Raw genomic sequence first — 10,263 nt, 5'->3', positions numbered from 1 at the left:
AATAATAATCAATAATAATAATACTATTGCTTCTAAATTAAGCTACCCTAAATTGGCTAGCCCAGCTAATGCCATTTTCCATGTCCTCTTTGATGCCGTCATACTGCTGGCATACTGGAATCCTTCAAATAAATGCACATGTATTTGCCGTTGGAAAATGGGCCGGTCCATTCTCGGAGTGGAGAAAGTATAACTTGTTTGCAAGTAGTGCCGTCATGTCTTCCAAAAAGACACATATGGGTGTGGGGTGGTTTTTCAATGACATAAATCACCCATTGAAATACAACATCTCTACAGAGTAAGTACACTATATGACAAATTAATTTCAAGAGTATAAAATATAAGCACACACCAGGCCTTAGCTTTGAACAAAATGGATGAATTTTAATGGACATGAGCTTTGCCTTGAGATTGTAGTCCATGATATTATCCCAATTGGCAGGGACAGGTGACAAACCTGCCTGTATAAGCGGAGACACCGACCCCTGCACCAGACAAACCATCAACATTTGTCCCTGTAGTGTAGAATCCTTTCTGTAAGACTGAAGTAAAGAAATAAGTACTACATTAAGATACAGTGTTTTCATCCATACAATGTCTCCTGATCATATTAAAAAAAAACTCAAATAAAAGGGAAAATGAGAGTGTGCCCTGCTGAAGTGGCAAAGACAGTCTCAACAGCCAAGTGGGTGAATTATGCAAAAATGCAGGAAATAAAATGAGTTTACATTCCCACAATAAATGTGTTCTGATCATATCATATAAATGTTTAAACCTACAAATTAAAATGCATTATATTTACTTGTAAACTTACCAACACAGTCCAGGGCCAATGCCTTACTCTCCTCTGGACCTTCAAATATGCTGTGGCTCTCAAGTTGTCTCATGAGGAGAGTACAAAAGTCCCTTGTGGGACGCCCCTCATCTACGGCCCCTTCTCCAACTCCTTCAGCATTGACAAAAATGACATTGATTTTTGACTCAGGGTCAAAACTAGTCCTTGAAAATGCTCTTAGATCACTGCCATATTATTCACCCAGAAAGCATTCATTTGATTAACCCTAATGTCTGGAAAAAGCTAAATAAAAAGAACAAGGGATAATAACATGAGCAATATTCAGATGACATTGCAAATTTACAGGTGAAGCCGGCACGTTTAGCCTACTGGTAATAGAAGGTAGATCGATTTTGCTGTGACATGGCCTTACCCTTTCTTTGTACATAGAGACATGCATCTTCTCTGGCTGCAGGAGAGGGTAAGGCCAACATTTAAAAAACATATGCCAGTACACTGCAGTTTGATAAATATGTGAGGTGTTTTCCCGTTTCTTCTTTCCTTTTAGACAAAAACACAGCAGTTAAGTAGCCTAATCAATTTGTGTCTGTTATTGCTCCATAAGGGATCTTAATAGATGTCATCATGATGTAATCGTACTTCTAAGCTTGAAACTGACTTTTCCCACGGTAGTGAATGTATCACATGTGCGCATGTCTGTTTTTAAGAGGATAAACAAAGTGCATGAACCAGCAGCACCAGTAGGTCGCATTCAGGTAGCGTTAATTCTCTCTGACCTTATTTCAGTGAACTTACGTGTTATGACGGTGTTTCGCATATTAACCTCTGGTGGATAGAGCGTGTTATACATTAAAGTAGCTAGGTGAGTAAGCTATGGTAGCATTGGCCACGGCTAAGGTTCATTTTGGAATTTGTTAGACGTCAGCCTTGGCAATTGTAGCTAGCTAACATGCTAACTGTTACTCTGGTGGGGTTTTCTTTTAAGGAGGCATTTTGACAGCTTACTTGTTCACTTCAGTTGATTGTATAATGTTGTTAGCTACATCGACATTGACAGTAACTTCTCCCCTGCTAACATATTACTAATGTTAACTGCCTTCGCTCTAACTTAAAGTTCACAGGCCTAAACGTTAGCACTATTAACGTTAGCGTAATCTTGCTAAGTAATGCCCGTCTCAACCAGCAGATATTCTACCACCCATTATATAGCGTTATCATTTAACAAGGTATGACTGACAGTTGACACGTCTCTTATATTATGAGTCTTTTGACAATCAGCTTCGACTTTACTAAAACACCAGGTTGAGTGTGACCACCCACCTCCCTATATTCATATTTTAATTGATCCCTTTTTAATTGAATTGTTGGCCTATACATGGGCTACAGCCTGATGGACAAGGAAGCCTGCTGCTAAGAGAGACAAAGCTTCTCGTAAGATATTTATAGCAAAGTAAGAAATATGTGTTTATGAAAGCATAATGATTGTAACAAGATGAATGAGATATTATTTTTAAATCGAAGGCTGAAATCACAATGAATTGAATCACATGCATGTATATCTATATAAATATACTGGGTTCTTTGTAATGTAATCCTGCATGAAGTGGGAACTCTCAAGGCAAACGGGCAAAACAAATTGGGACTAAAAACAACACAGGAACAGTCAAAACAGAACAACTTTTTTTGCAGATAATTGGAAGGGAAATGTGAAATATTTCTTAAATGATTGGATTGACGGGGCTGAGTGAGAATTTTCTGACTGAGAAATAAGAATCAGTGTGTCCCCTATATGCAAGCAGCAGCAGAGACGATAACGTCCATCCCAGTGCCCCATAGCCCAAGCTGCTGTCTTCAGAGGTCTTATTTTATACAACCAACAGTAATAAATGTCTCTGAAAAATTTACATTTGAGAAGCTGGAACCAAATACTTTTGTTGCTGATTCATTATCTATCGATCCACTAATTGATTAGTTGACTAATCGTAGCAGCTCTGCTCCCCTATCACTGTTTACTCGTTTAACACTGCTTTCCATTGGTCCCATAGCTATACGTCAATCATTGAACTCAGGTATGGATGGACTGTGAACAGACCCAGCTGACTGTGTGAATCACAGACTGTTCTTGTGTTTTCCAGGTGTGACTATGGGAAAGTCTTTTTCCCACCTCACTAAGCAGACAGGCCAGGATGACGGCCAGGAGAGCCTCACCTCTCCTCTGGAGGACTCTCAGACTGAGGACGGAAAGGGTGGAGACGTCTCCCAGTTCCCTTATGTGGAGTTCACAGGACGGGACAGTGTGACATGTCCCACATGTCAGGGCACCGGGAGGATCCCCAGAGGTAACACTACTGTGTACGCAGTCAGGGTGGGGGTAGTCTAAATGTTAGTTAGCTGTCTGTCTTCCATAGTTGTATGATTTTACAGTATCCAGTGATAATCCTTCAGTAAATCAGGGGGATGACATACAAAAGGCTTTCATTGCACCACAGACTTAGTTTCCAAAACAGTTCAGCAGTGACTCATCATTGATTGTTGCCTGTGTTTCAGGACAAGAAAATCAACTTGTGGCATTGATTCCATACAGTGACCAAAGGCTGCGACCCAGGAGGACGTGAGTGCTGTTATCTGTGTGTCCCCTCAGCACTGTTACACAGAGCCACTGACTTGGTTCAATTACAACTTTACATCTTTCAGGATTTGCATGTGTATGTAAAGTTGAATTAAATACACACACATAGTTTAGCTATCATACTCAAACATGTGTTTAGGTGTAGTAACTTTTTTTTAATATACAAAATATGTACTGATTGTCTGGAGTGTGTGCATTGTTCTCAGATAACTGTCCAGCTCTCAAGTACGATATTACTATACTGCCGTTCTAAATTTAGATGCATTGTCATTCAATAAACTACACGGTTTTAAAAAAATAAATGAGTGGAAGAAAGAATTAATGGGAAACGAAACAACACATTTAAAAAAGGCATTTCAATTTCTTCTCAATATATGAATTTTTGTGCAGTATACCAAACCTGGCAACTTCACTGTGTCAACAAGACTCCAAGAAGCCGCTCACAGTCACTGCACCGGACATATTCAACATGAATTAATTCAAGCATGTAACTGACACATTTACATTTATTTTATTGTATCTATTAAAGAAACCAGATGCGGTGTATTATTAGTGAGCTATAGAAGTGTTGAGAGGTGTATTTCTGAACTTACACAGAAGCAGGCTAGCTGTTCCCCTCTGCTTCCAGTCTTTATGCTAAGCTAGGCTATCTATGCCCTGACTCCAGCTCCATACTGAACACACAGACGAAAGATTCACAACTATCTTCTCATCTCACTCTTTTCACCAAATGTCCTTTAATGCTGAGCTTCTTAGCCACTACATTGTGAAGTAGTTTTTGATATAACCACATGACTCCTACTAATCCACTTACTGTTTACCATTAGCCAAGGTTTCAAATAGTATTGTCTGTTCATAATTTGATGCGTAGGGCTCTGGGTAATACCTGGCAACACTGTAAATTCAACCTGGCTCATCATTTTCTGCAACGCAAAGTGACATCATTGAGCAAAGCACTGCATTGGTCAGTCCATGACATCCCAGTGCACATTGCTGTAGATCAGCATTCATGTGAAGAGGTTCCACTGTTTACCTGGTTGTTGTCAAGATGGAGGATAAAAAGAGTGATTTATGCTGCTGTAAACAATCCTATTCATCTACAGCGTGATGTGACAGAGCACCAATATTCTCTAATTAGATTAGGATATTCAAGTATTGATAAAGCTCTGTTAGAGTTTGTAGTTGTGTGTGTTAGTAATGAATCCCGTGATTGTCTTGTGTCCTCAGGAAGTTGTATGTGTCAGCGTCAGTGGTGGTCTGCTTGTTGCTGTCCAGTCTGGCTGTCTTCTTCCTCTTCCCTCGCTCCATCGATGTGTCCTACGTCGGAGTGAAATCTGTTTTTGTCAGCTACGACCAAGAGAAACGCAGCGTCTATCTCAACATCACGGTGAGCTTCATCTCAAGTCATCCAACAGCACTAGTGTAAATCATGAGTAGTGGTGATCAATACAAACAGCAAATACAATAACGACAGAGAATGCATTAGACAACCATCTGAAGAGTATCCATTGTTGAAAACCCTCCACACACAAGAGCGTCATTTCCAAAGTTATCTTTGCTGCCCCCTTGTAGATAAAGGGTTAATAACCTGAGAAAAGAGCTTTGGTTCTAGGTGCAGATAGTTTAGATGTCACAGGATAAACTGTGCAGTTTGCTGAGGATCATTAAATGCACAATGATTGGATTTAAGGGCTCAATAGGGCCGGGCTATTAACTTAATGTTTCCAGAATCGATCTGAAAGTAAAACAACACACAAATAACTCAAACGGTCAGTCAGTGCTTGCATCCTTTATGTGGGCTTATTCCTAACATCAGAGGTGAAATCAGCATTCTTATAATGAAACCATGGAGAAATGTCAGAGAAATAGCTAATAATACAGGAACCATAAACCATGTCTGTCATGTACAAATGTGCTTTAAATTGACTCGGTAGTTGCGAGAGATGTAAAACAGATTTTTTTTATTTTCATCATGATTTTAATGAATTATGATATTAATTTCAGGTCGTTTCATTCAACACTAGTTTAGCTTTCAGATTGTATGACATACTTCATCAAACATTAAAAGAGACCCGTTTGTCAACAGAAATTATTCAACTTTATTGATTTATGTAGTGCCTTTTGTGTAAAATTGCAATACAAGGTTCTTAACAATACAATAGAAATACACCAATGCAATGAACATAACACAGCAAAAAGATGAACATATATATATATGTGTTAAGATCTCTTTTAAAGGTATTTACAGACAGGGATGCCCTCCGCTCTTCTGGCAAGATTTAAGATTTCTTTACTTGAAGTTTAGCATTTTGAGCCAGATTGTAATTTGGTGCACAGCATCTCTCTCTGATCATTAAAACCAAGGTCTTGTATCTCTCCAGTTGCAAGAAATCACTGCTAGAAGTATAAAACGCATCAATACTAATAAACCCTCAATGTTGGTTCTCCTGCAGAACACTCTCAACATTACCAACAACAACTACTACTCAGTGGAGGTGGCCAACATCACAGCTCAGGTGCAGTTTGCCAAAACGGTGATTGGAAAATCTCGCATCAGCAACATGACTGCCATCAGTCCTCTGGACATGAAACAGGTACAGTGTCTGGTCATCACTTCACCATTCCTCTGGATGGACACAACCATACCTGCAAACTTGTCACTTTTCGGTGAAATTCACTGTTTTGAATCAAAAATATGTCATCCACGTGAATCGTGTAGATCCGTAGAGTTTTTTTTTGGGGGGGGGGTCAACTGCCAACTGCCAACCAGCGTTTCTCAGGGTGATGTCGTGATCTTCGCAATAAAACATCTTTGATGTGACGAGTCTTGGCCAATCAGCGTTCAGATGTCTACAGCGTCTTCATTTCCCTCCGTTACAGTTTAAGTTCCGTTATGTACAGTTACCGTTCAGACTTGCTGGGTTAAGTTAACGTCCACTGCATGCGACACTTTGACGACCGTTAACGTTCGTCGTTATCACGATTTAGGAGGAAAAAACGTGACGTGATGAAACATGCAGCCCCCCCGTGTTCCGGTTCAGTTCACGCGGTCACTCATTAACGTTAAACCCGAACACCGGCGGATCTGCTGGCAGGTTGTTTTTTTTAACTCAAAGTAGAATGAGGCGATTTCGTGGTGATAGTAACTTTTAAGATAACGAAAAGTGAGGCCCAGATGATGAAAAGTGAGATGATGTGGTCAAAGAGCTTCAGGGAGAGGGGGCTGGTTGTGTAGCGCAGCTTGACGCAGGGCTGAGCTGGGCCTGGATAAAGGTGGACAGATGTGAAGGGAGAGCAGTACAGCTTCCTGCTGTCACAGTGTTTTAAATATATTGATAAGGCAGGCTATGCTAAATGCAGCCTCTGCTCCAAGGAGATAAAGTACAGCAACAAGGGCTCACATGCCCTCTCATCACACTGTTCACTGTGATGACCACAGCCAGTGGACTAACAGTCCCAACAGTCCCACGTTGCTCTCAAGAACCCTGAAGTAATGAGGGTTACTGTACCTGTACCTTCATTTCAGCAGGTTGCTAATACAGAGGTGTGTATAGATCACAGCTATTATTTTACTCTTGATAAGCTACCTCAGCCAGAGTAGGTTATCATTTTCATTTAAATAATTTAACTGGATTGAATGCATATTAATTGCAAATAGAAGATGGGCCACAGTTCTACCAGCTTTACAGTAACAGTAGAAGTTAATATGAAGTCATACAGTAACAGGGTTCAATGAAACTAATCACTTTATTTGTACAGGCGATGGTTCTCGCTACTCTTGCTATCTTTGTTTTTATATGACTAAAACTTTTGAAAATGAGACCTCGGTCTCAATTGATTTTGTCTAAATAAAGGTTAATAATAATAATAATAATAATATTGATTTAAAAAAAAAAAGCTAACTAGCCAGCTGTTCAACTAGAGCTGAAATACTGATTAATCACTGAATAATAAATTAGATTTTTGCTTAAAGTAAATATTGTCCTATCACTTAATTTGATTATCAGAGTACATCAGAATGCTACATGTTAAAGCTCATATTTAAAATAAAAATCTCGGAGCATGCACCCCCCCCCCCCCCCCGACAGGGTTTCGGGCTTGTCACCTTTTGCAGGTATGACAACTCTCACTCCTTTTCTGTTTGCAGGTAGACTATATGGTCTCCACCACCATTGCAGATGAGATGAACTACATGTAGTAAGTACTGTTACAAGGTTCGTTTATCTGTCATTGTACAACACAGGGTTGCACAATGACATGTAAATTGTAGCTGCTTCACACTACATGAACATATACAAATATTTTAATTAGAATAGAAATAAAATAAAACAATATATACAGTTAACACAAATATAGCTGGAGAGACTTTGGTTTATAGTGGGAATGAGGGTAGCCGTATGGTAATATGCAAACACAGCACAACAGAAAGTCCCATGTCATTTATTTATGGCGGAGTTGAGGAGGAAGGAAGCTGCTCTGTAGTCTGGCAGTACAGCTGTCCATACATCCGTCTCTCTCCAGACGGCAGCGGGGTTCAGTCTTTTAATATCCTTTGGGCTCACAGTATCACTGATGCTCGGTAGACGGTACCAGCGGTAGACGGTACCAGCGGTAGACGCTGCTTAAGTTTTCTCAACAGATACTGTCATACAAAACCAGAGCACTGGCGATGTTTACACACATGATTTGATCCAGCTATAAAAATCTGTCAACGGTTTTATTAAGTTGCGCTGTTTACATGAACCTCTGCACCAAAAGTGGATACAAAGTGAAGATTTAAGATGTAGATAAGCTGTTACTTGTTTGACCTCTGGTCTTGGCCTGATGCAGGGTGTGGTTTGAAGTTGTGGAGCACACAGGCACATACTGTAGATGTGACAAGACTATGGCTGCATCTAATGACTATCTGTGTTCTTCTTTAATCTGTGAATTATTCATTTGATTAATAGTTAAAGTAAACATTAGTCAAAGGTACGTCAGGCAGATTCATGTGTTGGTGCTGTCACAGTGTGTGCACACAGCCACAAGCAGAATACCGGTTTCTTCCCCAGCTACGACGGCAGCGGAGAGAGAGTAGTGTATGAGACCAGAGCGCTGTGTGGGCGTTGCTCCACCGTTGGAGGGGATCTGAATGGAATCACGTACACAATGGAACGTGCTAGCGCACATTCAACTGCAAGGCAGCCAGAGGTAGTACCGTGTGAAGTGGCCAAGGCCGGCTTTTAGTGCAGTTTACACGTTTGCATATTATATTGTTGGTATAAGAGTAGCCTAATGTGTGTGTTAGAGCGACAAAGAGAGAGAAAAGCAGACCGGGATAAATGATTACTGAAGTACTTGTCATTTACATTGGCATATAGCCATGGTGGAGCTCATCCTAACACTCCTAATGCACAAGCTTTATTTGTATCATTGTATTTATTTCATATTTTCTGTTTTCAGTTTTCTAGCCTGTTGTGACCTGTTGTTGCCTTTTGGGAAAGTGTTTTGTCCAGCGTTGGTACAGTGTAATACACAAGGGCTTGAAATATTCATTCAAATGAGAATGATGCTAGTTTACCACGGTCCCCTGCAGCAGGAGTGTGTCTGCCATGTGGTCTATGTAAATGTGCTGAAGTTGCACCGCACCGTGACTCCTAAACCAGGATGTGACTTCTGTGTCCCGCTACACTGCTATTAGCTAATCCATCAAAGATGTTTGCTATCATTTAGAAATAGTGTCTCCATTTCATGTTGGCCTTTTCCACTACAGGAACAGCCCATCATCTGGAGCGTGAGCCTGTAGAACCACATAAAGTCTAGGTTCCACTATTCTGCTTTTCTAAACTAGCTTTAAGATGTGAGTGGAAATGTGTGGGCTTTCCCTCCCTAGTCCTGACTTGTTTTACAAATCACTTGGTTCACCTTCTCTGGTTCCTTTTTCGTTGGGTTTGAAACCAAAGAATCGCCAAATGGGTACATTTGCATTCTTTTTGCCAACATTTCCTGCTGCAGTTAGAGCTACATGGGAAACGAATAGGACTCTACCAAATAGTTGGAAGTGTGAATCATAAGGTTTACATTAAAAGTATTATTATGAATAACTTGCATAAACATTACGTGCAATAGTCTTTCAATAGTCTTTGTCTTTCAAACAACGAGCAGCGCTCTAAATAAGTGTGTGAGTAGGAGCGACAAACAAATGTCCCCCTGGGGATGAATAAAGTATCTATTTATTTCTCTCCCTCCCGCTCTCTCTCCCTCCTCCACATGTTATTGATAAGAGATTGATGTAGTCACAAAATCCCACATATTCTAGCATGTTGTTACATAGGGAAAGAGAGACTGACATAGTGCACAATTCATAAGGCATGGCAGAATAGAATCTCCTTAACCACCACTATTATGGTTGCCGTGGCCAACCAGTATTGTGTTGAACAATTATCTCGTCATACCGTCCAAGCCGAGTACAACCGACAGTCCAAACCCGTTTACTGTCCTCTAGGACGGAGACATTGTTCAACTGAGTGGTTGACTGGTTGCAGTTTTTACTCCCCACATTGTGAACAGACCCTAGTTTACATTAACACACATCACACACTCTGAGTCAGAATATAGCCTGTATATTACAACACACACTATCTTAGTACTTATCTAAACTCATGTGTTCATTGGTCCACCCTACATATTAACCAGCACCTGTTTTATCTTCCAGTGACTACTGCACTCTCCAAACCATCAAGGTCCACAACATTGTCGTCATGATGCAGTGAGTTGTGTTGTATTCTAGTACTCTAAACATGTGAGTTTACTGTGTGTGTGTGTGTGTGTGTGTGTGTGTGTGTGTGTGTGTGTGTGT

The 10,263-nt window shown here is 40.4% G+C and overlaps 1 protein-coding gene across 4 annotated transcripts in view; it reads left to right on the top strand.

Moving 5' to 3' along the window:
- The first annotated feature begins 1,466 nt into the window (after positions 1-1,466).
- tmem106bb (transmembrane protein 106Bb) overlaps positions 1,467-10,263 on the top strand; it is a 23,198-nt gene continuing 14,401 nt past the window's right edge. For 2 of the 4 annotated variants that reach the window (XM_031875793.1, XM_031875797.1), the window contains exons 1-7: positions 1,467-1,551; positions 2,932-3,135; positions 3,344-3,407; positions 4,653-4,812; positions 5,879-6,019; positions 7,573-7,622; positions 10,120-10,173. In XM_031875793.1, the coding sequence (XP_031731653.1) occupies positions 2,940-3,135; positions 3,344-3,407; positions 4,653-4,812; positions 5,879-6,019; positions 7,573-7,622; positions 10,120-10,173 (665 nt within the window). In that variant the 5' untranslated portion in view covers positions 1,467-1,551; positions 2,932-2,939. The other 2 variants (XM_031875795.1, XM_031875796.1) reach the window with 2 other exon arrangements.

The sequence above is a fragment of the Anarrhichthys ocellatus genome, unplaced genomic scaffold, assembly GCF_004355925.1.
Source record: "Anarrhichthys ocellatus isolate YVR2014 unplaced genomic scaffold, GSC_Weel_1.0 scaffold96, whole genome shotgun sequence".
NCBI classification, from domain to species: Eukaryota; Metazoa; Chordata; class Actinopteri; order Perciformes; family Anarhichadidae; genus Anarrhichthys; species Anarrhichthys ocellatus.
This window is presented reverse-complemented; position numbering and strand designations above follow the sequence as displayed.